Source organism: Cervus elaphus, chromosome 5 (genome assembly GCF_910594005.1).
Source record: "Cervus elaphus chromosome 5, mCerEla1.1, whole genome shotgun sequence".
Lineage (NCBI taxonomy): Eukaryota > Metazoa > Chordata > Mammalia > Artiodactyla > Cervidae > Cervus > Cervus elaphus.
This window is the reverse complement of record NC_057819.1, coordinates 3,230,977-3,247,656: the sequence shown is the minus strand read 5'-3', so window position 1 is coordinate 3,247,656 and position 16,680 is coordinate 3,230,977. Positions and strand designations below refer to the sequence as shown.

Below are 16,680 nucleotides of genomic sequence, written 5' to 3'. Positions count from 1 at the left end.
AGCTGTCGACCAATAGACCAGTTCCCTCAGGATGTCAGAGCTTGAACCTTAAGGTGGTGTCATGGCCCAGGTTCCCATTTCTGTTGGCCCAGTCAGTTGATTGTGAGTCAGTCAGTCAGCAGTATCTGGCCTCAAGGACTGACCAAGCCGTGGTCATGTAGTCAAACTGGACAGCTGACTTGATACCAGAAACGCAGGGGGCCTTCTCCCTGCACACACAGGCTTTTTCTGCCCTCCAGAACTCCCTTTGAGTTCATAAGTGCTTCTGAAATGTTCTTTATGTCCATGTTGAAAAGCTTTCTCTGGGTTATATCATTTCTATAGACGGTTGCTCTCTCCCTTTACATTTACCTTGCGTTTCTCAGAGTTCCCTCAACTTCCCAGGGGGCAACTTGGGGGAGTTGTTTATCCCCTCCTGCCCAGTGGGTGAAGACCATGAGGCTGGAGATGGGAAAGAAGGGAGAGAGAGTGAGGAAGGAGATTAAACAGACCTGGGTACCTTGCTGTGGGGCAGAGGGAGAGGGAAAGCCTCCCAGGGATCTTGATTCCAAGGCTGCCAGTGCCTGGGTGTCTGGGAAAATACAGTGTAATCTCTTCCATGTGCAGAACAAATAAAAGTCCCGCGCCTTTTGTCTAGCCTTGAGGTGGCTTGTCAGGAGAGTTCCCTGGATCCCCATCACTTTAACTCAACACAGAGTTTCGTCTTTAGTATATCAGAGCAGAGATTTCCTCAGACACTAAAGGCAGCTGCTGAAGAGGGTTCCCAGGAACTAACAGAAGTTAGGCGCATCTCCCCTACTGCCCCTCAGCACTTTCTTCACACTCAGGACGTCAGGGGCCCATCTGACTTGCATCTGGTTTGGACTACATGGTCAGGGCAGGAGAACTGTGCTCACCTTTGCTGGGACTGGAGTCGGCTGGGTTGAACTTTGTCCTTGGTGGGAGTGTCCTGATTCATTTCCTTGGGCCCCCTTCCTGTCTCTTCCTGGTCATTTGTACACTTTCTCATGACCTAAATCTGATCTAAGGAAAGACCCAGCACAAGAGAATCAGACAGGAAGGACCTCAGGGACCAGCCGATGTGGTCAACCCTTCATCACACAGGGAACCAAATCCAGCGAGGGAAGTGGTTCTCAAGGCCATCAGCCAGGTAGTGGCTGCCAGAAACCTGTCTGCTGTCCTAAATCCTGGTCCAGGGCTCTTCTCTACAAAGAGGAGTCCGAAAAGGGTAAATCCAGACCACAGGTATATTTCCATTGGAAGGTCTGGTGTTCGGGAGTCATTTATATACACACTTGGCCTGCTAAGGATCTGCCACCGAGTGTGAGCTTGCTTCTAGTGGCACAGACAAGTGACTTCTCTGAGCCGTAAACTTCTAAGAAAAGCTCACCCTCCACCACCCTCCCCAAAGCTATTTGAGGGGTAAACATGGTTTCTCCAGATTCATATTCTTGATTCCAAACACTCTATTGAAAAGAGCTTTGAACTGGAGATTAAGAGCCTGTGTTCCCATTCCAGCTCAGCTCATTTTGAGGTAGTCAGACTTTACCCTCTAGCCCTCTGTTTTCTTCGTCCCTAAAATGGGTAGAGGGTCCTCTGAGTTGAGATCTCGGGCCTGCTCAGAATCACCCTCACCAATTCGGGCACCCAAGGCGGGCGCCTCTAGCGCTAGGGGGCGCTAGGGCCGCCACAGAGCCCGAGGCAAGGGGGCGGGGCCTGGCCTCCGCTGGGCGGGGCGTCGGCGGGCGGGCCCCCGTGCCAGGTGCGGGTTTGGTCCTCCCCGGGCGCCGTAGGCGGCGTAACCCGCTCGCGCCCGGGGCTGAGGTCCTCCCGCGCCTGAGGCGGCGGCGGGAGCTTCGCGGAGCTGGTGTGGCAGCGGTCTCTTCCTCCTCATCTCCGCGCCTCCGGGACCATGGCGGCGCCGGCGGGTAAGAAAGGGCCGCGCCGTCCTGTTCTGGGCTCGGAGCGCCTGAGGGGAGCTGGCGACCTCTCGGGGGTTTCTGTGTGGTCCCCGCTCCTCAGAGGGGTAGTTTGGTGAGTGAGCTCAGCGCTCCCCGAAGACTCGGAGGTTGTGGGGGGCGGGGAAGAGAGCTCGCGAGAAGCGGGGGGCTAGCGGAGAGGGTCGGTTTCCCGCGAGCTGAGGTCCCTGAGCGGGGGAATGCCGGGGAGCATCTTTTTCTGTGGCCCTGGCGGCTGCAAGTCCCTAAATTAAAACTATGGAAGCTGAGGAGCCCGGGTTTCCTTGCAGTGAGGGGTTTGAGAGAACACGGAGAGTACGGGAACCTCAGAGTTTGGGCCAGGAGGGAATGGAGAGTTGCCCCGGGTAATGGGTTTTCTGTGGAAAATTGCGGAGAGTATGGCTTTCCCCGTGGGATCCAAGGCTTCTGGCGGGTATGTTGCAGTCGGTCTCGGGGGGTTGGGGTTCTTTGCAGGAAGTAAGCAGTGTGGGCTCCTTGGGGGTTTAGGCAGCGATTGAGGGTAGGGAGAGAGTGCATCTTTCTGGGGCAAGTAGGCTCCCCCCCCCCGCCCCCCGTGAGGGCCCCTCTGAGAGCAGAGAGGAATGTGGGCCAACACCTCCTAAAAGGAAGTATCCAAGGGTGAAGGGTAGCTTCAGGGTTAGGTTGGTGAGGCCTGCAGTCCCCTCCCCATCACCTCACACCACCGTGCAGCTTCCTGCCCTCCTTGTCGGTCCCCCAGCACCAGGACCTTACTGTTTCCCAGCCACCTGTGTGGGTGGCCCAGCCTCTAGGTCGACCAGGGTCAGCATCCAGAAGCTTTCTAGAGCTGGCAGGAGGGAATAGTGGAGGAGGGAGACTGTCCTGGATATCTGCCCCCGCTTCCTGGCTTTCAGCCTGTGGACAGTCACTTCCTCCATCCTGAATACAAGGAGCAGGCCACCAATGGGTCACTTCCTCACCATGGGAGCATGGCATTTTCTCCTTATTCTTGATAATAGGCTTACTGGAGAAAGAGGGCTAGGGGTAGACATGCTGCCTGTCCCTTCCTGTTTTACTTTTTTTTTTTTTTTTAGCTTTCAGAGTTTCTTTATCTCAAATGATTTCTAATTTTTTTTTTTCTAACCTCTAGGTAATGTCAGTTCCCTGTCTTGAACCTTGATTCTCAGAAACTTGGGAAAGATCTTATAGTGCAGTAATGTTTATTGGCTCTTTCTCTGAAGGAACCGAAAAGCTGTCTGGAGGTATTAGTGCCTCTGGATGCATTAGTTTGTACATTCTTCCATAAAAATATTTATTGGATACTTCTGGACCACGCACTTAGCCAAGTGCTGAGAAATATAAAGATAAACAGACACAGTTCTTACCTTTGTGGTGCTTACACTCCTAGAGATGAACAGTAAATAAATGAGGTGACAATTGAGATAAATGCCATAATAACTGAGGTGAGCAATTGAGATAATTGCAGTAAGATTGCACCAGGGGCAAGGGGAGTGGATAGGGAATACATTCCTTTAAAAAGCAAGTTTATACTGAGCCCTGAAGATAAGTAGAAGTTAGTCCAGCTAAGAAAGGGCAAAGAACTTTCCACGCAGAGGGAACATAAAAAGGCCCCGAGGCAGGAAGGCATGTGGTGCCTTTGAAGAGCTATGAGAAGGTCAATATGGCTGTTTTATGGAAGAGGAGACTAAGGTTCAGAAATTGCTTATTCAAGTTTCCAAAGCCAAGTAAATGGCAGTGGTCAGAATTCATATTTTCCAGCTTCAAATTTGGTGCATCATCCTCTCTATATCACAAACACTAGAATGAAGTTGCCCATGGAGTCAGAGAAGGAAGTGGGACTTAAACTTTTACTTGTTATGTCTGAACTGTGTTCCAAGACAACTCAGATTCCTGTGTAACAGGAGAATCAGCAACAAAGAAATCAAATATTTGCTAAGTACCTGTGATGTCTAAGGCACTGAGCTGGGTCCAAGTGTTAACAGATGCTAGAGATAATGCAACCCTCCTCATTTTACATGTAAAGAAACTGAGACCCAGGGAGAAAGATGGATTTGTCTAGGGTCACTCAACTAGTGGTAGATCCAGGACTAACCTTTGACCTGTCCAGTGCTCTTTCCAATAGCCCAAAGTCCTTGAGGTGTACAGGGTCTGGCACACAGTAGACCCTTAGTAAATATTTGTGGAAATGAATAATATGTGGTTTGTGCCTTTGAGAAATTCACTATTTAGAGTAATTAAGGAAAAAATAAACAAATCAAGGCAAGCTATTATGAGTCCTGTAGGTGATAACATTTTGTGTGTGTGTATTAGTCACTCAGTCATGTCCAACTCTTTGTGACCCCATGGACTGTAGCCTTCTAGGCTCCTCTGTCCATGGGATTTCCCAGCAAGAATACTGGAGTGAGTAGCCATTCCCTTCTCCAGGGGATCTTTCTGACCCAGAGATGGAACCTGCATCTCCTACATTGGAGGCAGATTCTTTTATCATCTGAGCCACCAGGGAAGCTTTCAAGTGATAACACTAGGGAATTTCAAAGGTGAAGGAGAACTTTATTCATTCATTCATCCCACAAATTTATATTAAATTCCTATTGTATACCAAACACTTCTAGGCCTGGGGGATTCAGCACAGAGCAAGATAGATCAAATCCCTTCCCTTGTGAAGTGTGTGTTCTGGTGGTGAGAGATAGACACTAAGTAAATATATGAATATCATATGTCAGGGGTAAATGCTCTGAAGAGAAATGAAGTATGATGAGGGCATAGGTGCAATGGGAGGTCACGGGAACCCCTGTGGTTAATGCCATCTGAGCAGAGAAATGAAGCGTATCTGGGGGAAGAAGATTTTAGACAGGGAATACAAGAAAATGAGCAAAGACCCTGAGCCAGGTATGTGCTTGGCATGTTTGAAGAACAGCACGGTGTCCAGAGTGGCTACCGGATTTGTTCGGGGAATACTTGAGGGTAAGATTTGAGAAATCTTAGGTAGGTTAAAGAAAGGGGGATGGAATTTAGCAGGTTGATATCCTGGTAAGGGAGAAACTGTGGGAGTACAATTGCAAAGGCTGGTGAGTTTCAAGATCTTCACAAGGGGTGGTGACTTGATATGTACGGTGGAGACAAAGATTGGAAGGTGTGGGAGCCGTAGGAAGTGGAATGTAAGGCTGAGAAGGTGCGTGAAGCTAGACTGTGGAGGGTTTAATGCCAGGCTTGTAGAATTTTCTGGTCTGCAGTAGAGACTGTAGGTTTTGTGGCATGATGTGGGTATTTTATGTTTAGACTATCAATCTGTTTCTGGTGGGCACGATGGATTGGACAAGGGTGAGGAAGAGCACCAGTCTGGATTAGGGTACTTTGGGCCCTGAGCTGAGCTTGTTAGTGATAGGAATGGGGAAGGAGGCACCAACCAGAGGAAATGCCTTTTGTCATGGTCAGGGCAGGGTGATACGAATGGCCCTGGATATGGGATGGAGGGAGCAAGGTAGGGTCTAAGAAGACCACAAGGTTTTAAAGCTGAATAGAAACCCATCATAGAATAGAAACCCAACTGTTAGGCTTTCCACATTCCTGGTGGGTTTTCTGCCTTTTCTGGAGGCTGGGCTGGTTTCTAGTCCAGGGCTGGCTTCTGATGAGTGCAAACTGAGGCAGGGAGCTCAGGCTCAGGCATACTAGGGAGGGGTGGGATCCACCCCCAGGTATCACTTTGGTGTTTCAGTGAGAGCACGGGGAACTGGACAAGTCTCTTACAAGTCTGTTCTTTCCCATTTTTGACCTTTCTTTATACAGTAGCAAGAATTAGACTCTGTTACCTATTCATTCACATCCAACAGTAGCTAAACATGAAACCATTGCTTGATTCTATTAAAATAAACCTTGAACATCCAACCTGGATTCTGTTTGGTCAGATCTTTCTAGCCATGATTTATTTTTCCAGGAAAGAAAGTCTAGAATGTAGTTAAAGACACAGACTTTGGAGCTAGCAAACCTTGTGGTCTAATTCCAGCTCTAACACTTGCTAATGGACCATTTCCGTTTCTTTTTCAGTAAAATAGAAACAATACTAATCCTTATTTCATAGAATCCTTATTTTTGATTTTTAGTTTTTAGTGACTCAAGTCGTGTCCAACTCTTTGAGACCCCATGGACTATATCCCGCCACACTCCTCTGTCCGTGGAATTCTCCAGGCAAGAATACTGGAGTGGGTTGCCATTTCCTCCTCCAGGGGATTTTTCCAACCATGTTCGTTTAGTTCTTGCTTGCATAGTGCTTAGAACACTGCCTGACACATAATAAGGACTCAAAGTAGTTCTTCCCTGCCATTGACAATGGGTTGAGAATGACCATCCAAGAGTGTGTGATTGGTTAACCAGATTCACCAATTTGTAGCCCTTCCCACAGATCAGAAAATGCCCACTCATTCACAGCTAAGTAAACTTGTTGGAAGTGAGAACCTGAGTGCCCCAAAGCTGCAGGAATCACCTGTCTAGTTTGTGTCTCTACCAAATATCTTACTTCTCTACCAAGCTTGCCCTGCCCCCAGCACCTGGTTTGTCCCTCTTTGAGGTATGTTATTTTTGTACATATCCTTGCCCCTTACACTCATGAAGGGCCCCAGAAGTTTGTGGCCTACTTTATGTCTTGCATGTGGGCACATAGAAAACATTTGCTGAATTTGTTTTGAAAACCTCACCTTCAGATTTTAGAGGCCAGTGGTTTTTTTGTTGTTGGTTTTTGTTTTTGGCTTCATGGCATACAGGATCTTGGTTCTCCCACCAGGAATTGAACCTGTGTCCCCTGCAGTGGAAATGCGGAGTCTTAATCACTGGACCGCCAGGGAAGTCCTGAGGCTAGTGTGTTTAATAGCTCAAACTTTTCCCGAGCCAACTGCCTAGGTATGCAGGAAAGAAGGAAGGAAAGCTACTCACAATTCAGTTGCCAACTAAGTGCCAGGCACTGTGGGAGGTATTTTCATGTAATGTATTTCTCTTAATTCTCTTAATAATGCTGTAAGGTGGATGATATTATCCTCTTTTTAAAGATTAAGAGACAAGGGAGGTGAAATAGGTGAAGAGGATTAAGAGGTACAAACCTCTAATAGTTATAAAATAAGCCACAGGGATGTAATATACAGCATAAGGAATATGGTCAATAACATTGTAGTAAGTTTGTACAGAAACAGGTGGTTACTGAAGTTAGTGTGGTGATCATTTTATAATGTACACAGACATCAAATCACTATACAGTACACCCGGAACTAACATAATGTATATCAACTATATTTCAATTTAAAATCCTAACTGATAGGAACTGGGGGAGAAAGTTATTTGTTTACTTTCTTAGAAAAAAGTTTAAGACACAGGATCTGAGAGGTTAAATAATTTGCACAAGGACACAGAGTCAGGTTTCAAACCCAGGTCTAATTCCAGTTCTTCTGCTTAACCCTTACAAATGTTTCCCAATAAACTAAAGAAGGGCAGAAGGGAACAACAGCAAGAAAAAAACCTGAGATTCCTGTGTCTGTGCCTTGACCTGAAAAATGAGAGGCCCCTGGTTTGGTGTCATAGACTCTCAGTAGGAATAATCTGATCGCTCCTTTTATGAAGAATCTAAGGTCCAGAAAAGTCCATAAGCATCTTTAAAAATCATCCAGTCTTTCTTCCTTAGACACTCCCTTTGGTGTATTTGGGAAGCTAGTGAGGAGGAAAATCCTTTGGTATGCAGAGAAGAGTATCTACTGGAACATAAATCATTATTGTTAGTCTTGTTGGTAGTCACGTCATTGAAATGTGATATTTTTTCTCTTTGCTGTTTCCTACCAGTTGCTGCCCTGCCCCTTGGCTTCCTGCTTTATCCCTGAACAAATCAGATTTCTATACCTGACCTGTCAACTCCCAGGGGGCACAGCAGTCACCATACTTGTTTTGTGCTGCACTGAATTGGCTGGGTTTTGTTCCTGGTTCTCATTGTCTAGTGGAACATGAGAAGCACCAAAGATTTTTTTTCTCAAGTGAAAGGATAGAATCTGTACATGTTGGTTCAGGTCAGGCTTTATGGTTTCATGAGCTCTCAGTGCTTGGGAATTTCTCACCACTTTGAAGTCAGAAAAGGACTAGTTTGCAGAAACCCAACTCTTAGATCAAGATTAAGGTAAATGTTAGTGTCTTATGGGAAATGCACTGGCTCTGAGTTGGGGTGGTAGGCTGAGCCTTCCACAGAGTAACTGTAGTTTTGAGCAAGTCTCAGCTTGTTTGAGGCTGCCTAGTGTCATGAAAATGCAACAGGTGTGGTGGTCTCAGAACTTGGGTTTGAGCCTTTCTCATGGTTTGACAACTCAGTTATCCTCTGATCCCATTTATGTTTCAGAAAAATGAAAGGGTTAGGTTTGAATAGATGATTTTTAGCCTTACCATCCTGGTACCCTTGTGCCTGCCCCAGTAGAGTCACAGGTTGTTTGAGGGTCACATCACCAATTATTAAGTTGGGAGAGAGAAGCATGTATAAGCTGAATATATTTTATACTGTTTTTCCAAAGATCCTGAAGGTGAGAAACTTCCTAATGAGCCATTTATTATAATTGTCACCTTGTCTGCATCACACATTTAGCACTTCTTAAAAGCAAGAAATCCCAGTAATAACCATGAAGGCATCAGTCAATTCAATTCAGTTGCTCAGTCATGTCCGACTTTGCGACCCCATGGACTGCAGCACGCCAGGCCTCCCTGTCCATCACCAACTCCCGGAGCTTGCTCAAACTCATGTCCATTGAGTTGGTGATACCATCCATCCATCTCATCCTCTGTCCTCCCCTTCTCCTCCTGCCTTCAGTCTTAATCTGTGGAGGCATAGTTTTTTGATTATTAAACACCTAAAAAGAGCTCTGTATTCTTCAGAGTTGCTAAGGGCATTTACGTAGCCAGGCTCCCTTTTCTAGACTCTTGACAGTCAGTAGGCACTGTTAAGTCTGCACACAGGATCTGTAAACACAGTCAAGGGAGAGGTGAACAGCCTGGTACAATGAGGTCTTTTCTTAGAGGAAGACTTTCCAAGGCAGACAGCACTCTAGATTGGTCTTTCACTGGGCCTCACCAAAATCTCCAAGACTTTGTATTACTACATTTCTCTTCCTTTTCCTAGAATGAAGGTTGTAAGGGAGAATCATTGACTTTTAAGGCTGTAAGCGTGAGGAAAAGGCCAATAGTATTTTTCTGAAGAAAGTCCAGGCTTGGGAGGCTGAAGGTTCTGAGGGAATTGCGTAGGTCAGTTACAGTGTGACAGACCAGGACATCTTCATGTGACTTTACCTGGAGTTAGTCCCAAGGATACATTCCAGGTGACTCATCACTGCTGACTGTTGGAGCTTATCTTTGGAAATTACCTCTATAGCTGGCAGCTGGGTCCAGTTTTTCAGTTGGATTTGCCACATAAAGGAGTATCCATTTGGCACCCACCTTTAGGCTAGGCCCTGGAGATCTGAAGATGATCAAGATATAATCTTTGCCCCTTAGAGCTGGAGGCAGTGATGCAGAGAGGGCGGTACTGAAGGAGGCAGAAACATGAACTGAAATTACAGAACAAAAGGTATTAAGCAGGTATTTGACAAAGTGAAACAAACACTTCCTACCTTTAGGGGACCATGAAGGGAAGATGGACGTCTGATGAAGGGGGCAGAAAAGGTGGGTAAACAGTAGCCTAAACACCCAGAGTAACTAGAGGTGTGAGCATTAGGATGCAGGAATATAAATGTGTGTGACAGGAATAAAAAATAGATCAAGATGTGACTAGAACATTCCTTTGTAAGGGGTGTTAAAGGTTCTTTGGGGCCACCTAGTCGAGGGCCATTTCTTCCTTTTTCTTCTTTAATTTATTTCTTTATTTTTGGCTGTGGCTGAATCTTCATTACTGTGAGCAGAGACTCTTCTTTATTGCAGTGTTCTGGCTTCTCATGTTGTGGAACATGGGCTCTGGAGCATACACACTTCAGTGGTTGTGGTGCATGGGCTTAGTTGCCCCACAGCATGTGGCATCTTCCCAGACCAGGGATCTAACCCATGTTCTCTGCATTGGCAGGCAGTTTCTTAACCACTGTACCACCAGGGAAGTCCTCCTTTCAATAAATGTTTGTTGAGGGATTGCAGTAGGCCAAGGAGCTGACAATAGCCAGCTTTAGTGTGTGTGAGGAAAAGGCAATGGCACCCCACTCCAGTACTCTTGCCTGGAAAATCCCATGGACAGAGGAGCCTGGTGGGCTGCCGTCCATGGGTTCGCGAAGAGTCGGACACAACTGAAGCAACTTAGCAGCAGCAGTGTGTGTGAGGAGCTTGTGTTCCTGCCTTAGGAGCTTTGCACAGATCTGCCTGCCATCCCAGCTTGCACAGTTATCCTTTCCTCTTTCGGGCCTGGTTAATTTCTCTTCATCCTTTAGAGCTCAACTTGGAAATTACTTCCTTCGGGAATATGTTCTTGTGTGCCCTACCCAACACCATTTGCTCCGTTATATAAACTTGATATCTCCTTCCTATGACTTGCCACAATTATAATGAAAATAATTATGTTAATGTTTAATATATGCTCTATGTTTAATCTCTTTCTTGTGTGCTGCTTTTTTCCGACCGAGCACAGTTAGATACATAGTTGGCATGCAATAAATATTTGCTGAAAGAATGACTGAAGCATGTCCATTGAATTTAGCAGTAAGCAGTCACTGTTGATCTTGGTGAGGCAGTTTCAGAGAAATGGTGGGGGTGGAAGTCAAATTGCAGTGGATTGTGTGGTAAATAGGAAGTGTGGAAATGAAGGCAGTGTAGTATGTGTAGACAGCTTCTTTTTAAGTTGAAGTATAGTTGACTTATAGTGTTGTATTGGTTTTTGGGTTTTACTGGATATTGAATATGTTTCCCCATGGTTTACAGTAGGACCTTGTTGTTTATCTGTTTTGTATATAGTAGTTTATATCTGCTAATCCCAAACTCCTAATTTATCCCTCCCTGTCCTTTCCCCTTTGGTACTTAAATTTGTTTTCTTTCTTTCTTTTTTTTTAAAGTCTTAATTGAATTTGTTACAGTATTGCTTGTGTTTTATGTTTTGTTTTTTTGGCTCTGAGGCATGTGGGAATTTAGCTCCTGACCAGGGATCAAACCCACACCCCCTGCATTGGAAGGTGAAGTCTTAACCACTGGACTGCCAGGGAAGGGGAAAGTGAAGTGAAAGTCGCTCAGTCATGTCCGATTCTTTGCGACCCCATGGACTATACAGTCCATGGAATTCTCCAGGCCAGAATACTGGAGTGGGTAACCGTTCCCTTCTCCCAGGGATCTTCCCAACCCAGGGATTGAACCCAGGTCTCTTGCATTGCAGGCGGATTCTTTACCAGCTGAGCCACCAAGGAATCCCTTTTTTTTTTTAAATGATGCACTAACTTGTTCTTGATCCATGTTTGTTTATTTACGGTTGTGCAGGCTTGCTCTGGTTGTGGCCAGTGAGGGCTGCTCTCTGCTGTAGTGCATGGGCTTCTCATTGCAGTGGCTTCTGTCTTGCAGAGCTCGGGCTCTAGGCACTCAGGCTTCAGTTGTGGCTCATGGGCTTAGTTGCTCCACGGCATGTGGGGATCTTCCTGGACCAGGGATCGAATCCCAGTCCCCTGCATTGGCAGGTGAGTCTTATCCACTGCACCACCAGGGAAGTCCCATAAGTTTATTTTCTATTAGACAGCTTTTAATACATGTGGCTATAAAGTGGAGAAGCAAGGGTGGTAGCTAGAGGAGAAAGCGGGCTCCAGATTTGTTTTGAATGGGAAAGACTTGAACTTCTTTAAACGGCAGTTGGAAGGAGCAGTGGAACAGGGAGTGGTGGAGACTGTCTTCTGAGAGGTGTGATGGGGTGGAGTCCAGACCAGAGCACAGTGCTCAGCAGTTGAGTTCTGTAGACACTGGGGCATCTGGGTGAGTCAGCTACGACTGCAGTACAGCAGGAAACGGAGCCAAAGGGCTGACCTCAGGGTGGGGGAGTGGCCGTGCTGAAGGACACGGAGACTTTTCAAAGGTGGAGTCGGGTGAATGTGAGAGGAGGAAGTTGAGGTGGGGATCTTGATCTTTGCCCCTCTAATGTCTAGTACGGAAAGCTCAGACGGTAAAGCGTCTGCCTACAATGCGGGCGACCCGGGTTTGATCCCTGGGTCAGGAAGATAACCTGGAGAAGGAAATGGCAACCCACTCCAGTATTCTTGTCTGGAAAATCCCATGGACTGAGGAGCCTGGTAGGCTACAGTCCGTGGGGTCGCAAAGAGTCGGACACGACTGAGCAACTTCACTTTCACTTTCAATGTCTAGTACAGAGCATGTGTTAAGTGTGTGTTTAATGGCTTTGAGTTTCTCAAGACTGGAGAGCACCACAGGCTCTGGAGGGTATGGACATAACAAGTTAGCTTGAATATCTTCATAGTGGAAAGTCCTGATTCTTCTTGAATTTTGCAAACAGCCAGAGGTCACTCAGAGCCAAGACAGATTGTTGAGTAAGTGGGTGGTCAGTTCAGAGCCTGTTCCTTGTGGGTTAAAAAGTTAAAGCAAGAAACAGGTGTGGCTTAAAATAACGGGACTTGCTGGGGGTGAGACTCGGCAGTCTTAACAGGCCTTTCATGTAAGAGTTCTCAAAACATTTTATGCCAGTACCTCCAGAACTGGGAAGATTCATTTTGATGTCTGTGTTCACTAAAACCCCTCTCACTAAACCACTGTTTCACCCATAATCTGGTTGGAGGGAGTATCTCAGACTTTTCTGCCTCAGAGTTTGTGAACTTGTTGGTGCACTGTGTGAGCACTACCACCCTCAAAACACAAAGGCTTCTTCCCCTTGAAAGTCTAAGAAGTTTAGATCCAGGAGGTGATGCGTGCATAGGAGAGGAGTGGGTGGGCTGAGGCATTAAAACCTTCTGCCAGCTTGTTCAACTCTTCCCTGTGCTGGGAGGACAGCTGCCGGTGCCCTGGCAGCCCCAGAAGGCCGCCAAGCAGTCTTGAAGTGTACGGAGCCGTGCATTGTCTATTCATGGCCCCTGTGCCTGTAAACCAGGGTCCGGTGCCTGTCACTGTGCCTGTGGCAGTCTGGAGTTACCCAAAGAGAACAAAGCTGCACACACAGGCACACAACAGAGTCTTGTAACAACCCTGTCCCGTTTCCTAGGGCTGAGTCAGGTACCACAACTTGATCTCAGCTGCCCACTTTATTTCACGAAGTTAGCATCTGAATCACACCAGGAGCATTGTGTTCTATCCCTTTTGGAGGGACATAGACAGACTCTGTGCTACGGCCCATACTCATCTCTGAGCCCACACAGCCCTTCCCCATCCTTTTTCAGCCTTTAGTAAACTTTCCCCGTCTTTCAAGGCTCCACTTCCCCTGCAGACACTTTCCTGGCTCCCCTGAGCAGAATGAGCAGGAACTAGAAAAAGCACAGGCTTGAGAGTGGCCAGACCTGAGCTAGGATGCTGACGCTGCTGCTTGAGCTTTCACCCCCAGCCCCAAGTTTCAGCTCCCTCACCATTAAATGAATATAATACCTGTCTCATGGTATCGTTTTGAGAATTGAGATTGGGTCTGTGAAAGAACCTAGCACAGTTCTTGGCAAGTCGGAGGCATTCATGAAATGTTTGTTCTTTTCGTACTGTACTGGTAATTTCTTTCGCTGAACTAAGTACTTTGCTGTGAAATAACATCTCAGTAAAAAAAAAAATTACAATATGGAAGAATGTTTCTTTTCCAGCGCATTTCCTCTTCCAGGAGCAAGGTGATTTATCCAGCAGCCTCCAGGGTAGAGCTTAGACCGATGGGTCCAGTGAAAATACCCATGATGCTGACTGAATGAATGAGCTCCTGGACGAAGTGATGGGAAATCAGCACAACTAGGGCATTTGAGGAGAAGGATGTGTGTGTAACCTAGAGAGTACAACGTGTGTAACCTAGAGAGTAGACCTTTCTGGGTGCTGGCTAGGGACAGTTGTAGGAAAGGTCGACCTGAAAAGAAAGAGACTTGTTCATTTCTTGTACTCAGGACTGTAAGTATGGGCTGAAAGGAAGGAAAAGGCAGGTTTTGTTTCATTTAAAAAAAAGGAACAACCAGAACCGGCTTTTAAAATACTTATTTATTGGTTGCCTCAGGTCTTTTGTTGCTGCACTTAGACTTTCTCTAGTCGCAGCGAGCAGGGGCTACTCTTGGGAGCACAGGCTCTAGGCACACAGTAGTCAGAACACAGGGGCTCAGTAGTTGTGGCACAAGGGCTTCGTTGGAATCTTCCTGGACCAGAGATCGAACCCGGGCCCCGTGCATTGGCAGGCGCATTCCTATGCACTGTACCACCAGGGAAGTGCCAGAACCATTTTTTAAAAAGTGGAACGACACTACCTTTGAGGCCATGGAGTCCCTGCCCCTGGGGAGATGAGCAGCTGAATGATTGCTCAGCAGGGACCTTGTGGAGGGGGGAACTGTGCATGTAGCAGAGCGTCACTCAGCCCTTCCGACACCAGAGTCTGTTAACTCCGTATTCTTCTAGAAGGTAGGGGTCCTGCCCCCATACTCCCTGCTTCTTCAGCCTCTGAACCCCTCGGTTCTGTGTGCAGGTGAAGATGCCTGGAGGTGTCAGGGCTGTGGAGACCACGTTGCTCCCAACCAGAGGTTGTACAGGACCGTCAGCGAAGCCTGGCACACCTCCTGCTTCCGGTAAGTGAGTCCATTTGCCTGTCTTCACCAATACACTGTGGGCCAGGCACTGGCCTTCATCCTCTGGAATATACAGAACAAGCTTCTGACTTGAGAGTTTCCATATTGAGGGGTGGTGTTCAAGGGGCAGAGAGGAAGGTGCCCAGGAAGTGCACATGAGCAGAGGTCAGGTGGGGCCCCCTGACGCCAGATGGAACTGGAAGAATGGCACGCAGGCCAGGTAGGCCGGGGTGGGAGGTTTGAGGATGGGAGGAGCCCTTTTCAGGGTGTCCCGGCACCCTCACCTGCCAGATGAGGAGACTGAGAACGAGAACACGCGGCTTTCCGACCCCTGCACTTCTGATTACACAGGTGCCTTGAGGGCTGTTGGCAGAGCCGGCTCTTCTTCGCCCCAGGATGCCTCCCTAGCTTCCTGCTTTTTGTTATTCACTCTGTTATATCAGTGGCTCTTAGATGATTGTTTGGAGGCAGCTTGGTTTTTTGGAAACGGCACAGCCTTTAATGTCAGATCTGTTCCTGCTCTCTGAGACTCAGTTTCCTCATCAGGAAAATACAGATGTTAAATATCTCTCTCACAGACTTGTTGAGATCTAATGAAGTCAAATATGCCAGTGGTCCAGCCCTTGGTAGGTACCCACTGAATAGCTGGAATCCTCGAAAGCAGGAGCTTGTCTTTGTATAATACAGAGCCCAGCGCCTGGCCCACAGTCATTCTTCACCGGGAGGCTGGGTGGGCATTTGTGGCCCTCGTGGTCTGAAGCAGCAGCGCTGTGCTCGTGATGGAGAATGAGACAGAGTGCAGACGGGCAGCACGTGCTATAAATTCCAGCTCCCACACACAGCAAAGCGCCCACTGTGCTGATAGCAAGTTATTCAGTTGACCTTTGAGCACTTGCCTCTACCCAGGGAACTATGTGAGGGGTTGGCCTGGAGGGCTCTGGCCTCTGGAGGAGTTGGAGCACTTTCCTGCCCTTTCAGCTCTAACTCAGAGCTCGCCAGTCTTCGCTGTGCATCTGATTGCCTTGGTTACTCCTCTTATCCCCGGGGAAGTTGATTCTACTTCTGTTTTGCTTCTTTGGTAAGATAGGAGCAGAGTGTCAGAGCTGCAGGGGCCTCTGGCTGCCCTTTCATTTTACAGCTCAGCTAAACCAGCAACATCAGAGCCCTGTGAGTTCCCAGGCTGGAACTCTCCTCGGCCTCTGACCCACATGGTCGTGTTTGTTCCTGCCATTTTCCTATTTGTATGGATATCTTCTATCCAAAATAAGCAAGAATGGCTAGAAAAGCTATAGGAGAATTGCTGGATTCTCCTATAACTAGAAGCACCACTTCCTGAATGATACAGCCACTTTATATCACAGACTCGAGGCCTGAAACCAGAAAGACAAAAATTACATGGACAGGCCGTGGATGAAATGAGCTGGCTCTAGAACTGCAGTCTTGGGTCACTAGTAGGTCTGGTGGGATGCTAGCTTGTTCGCGTGCACTGTGTGTGTGAGAGACAGACACAAGTACGTGCTCCTAAGGAGGTAAGGCACGTTGTCCTGGGGGCAGAGCACAGGCTGTGAGGAGACTGTTCCGGTCCTGGCTCTGCGGTTTATTAACGGGCCGTCAGCGACTCCCCTGAGCTCCAGGCACCTCGTCTGTAAAATGGGGAAGGACAGTTCTCGTCTCACAAGGTTGTTCAGGAGGACTAAATGTGATGGCCCGTAAAAGTCCCTGGCATAGCACCTGACACATAGAAAACCACAAATAATCAGTAGTTGTCATTAAGTGTTATATTGAGTGTGTGTCTGTATTCCCCTGCGCGCACATGAGTATTTTAACTTTGAACCACCCTGGCACAGGTAAACCAATGTCATGCCTTTGGGGGAAGCAGAGTATTTCAGTTCAGTCTCCCATTTGCAGCTTTGCCTCACAGACAGAGTCTTTCTGATCTTGCTGTACTGACGGGTCATGTCTCCTGCCTCCTGAGCTTTCCCATGGAGACTGGATGGCGTGGGACCCTCAGACGG

At 47.4% G+C, this 16,680-nt stretch overlaps 1 protein-coding gene across 1 annotated transcript in view; it reads left to right on the top strand.

Annotated features, from left to right (window-relative positions):
- Positions 1-1,775: 1,775 nt before the first annotated feature.
- The window catches only part of LIMK2 (LIM domain kinase 2), a 52,951-nt gene continuing 38,046 nt past the window's right edge, over positions 1,776-16,680 (top strand). Inside the window, exons 1-2 of the mRNA XM_043901296.1 lie at positions 1,776-1,928; positions 14,566-14,665. Of these exons, the coding sequence (XP_043757231.1) occupies positions 1,913-1,928; positions 14,566-14,665 (116 nt within the window). The 5' untranslated portion in view covers positions 1,776-1,912. The remainder of the gene's footprint in view (positions 1,929-14,565; positions 14,666-16,680) is intronic.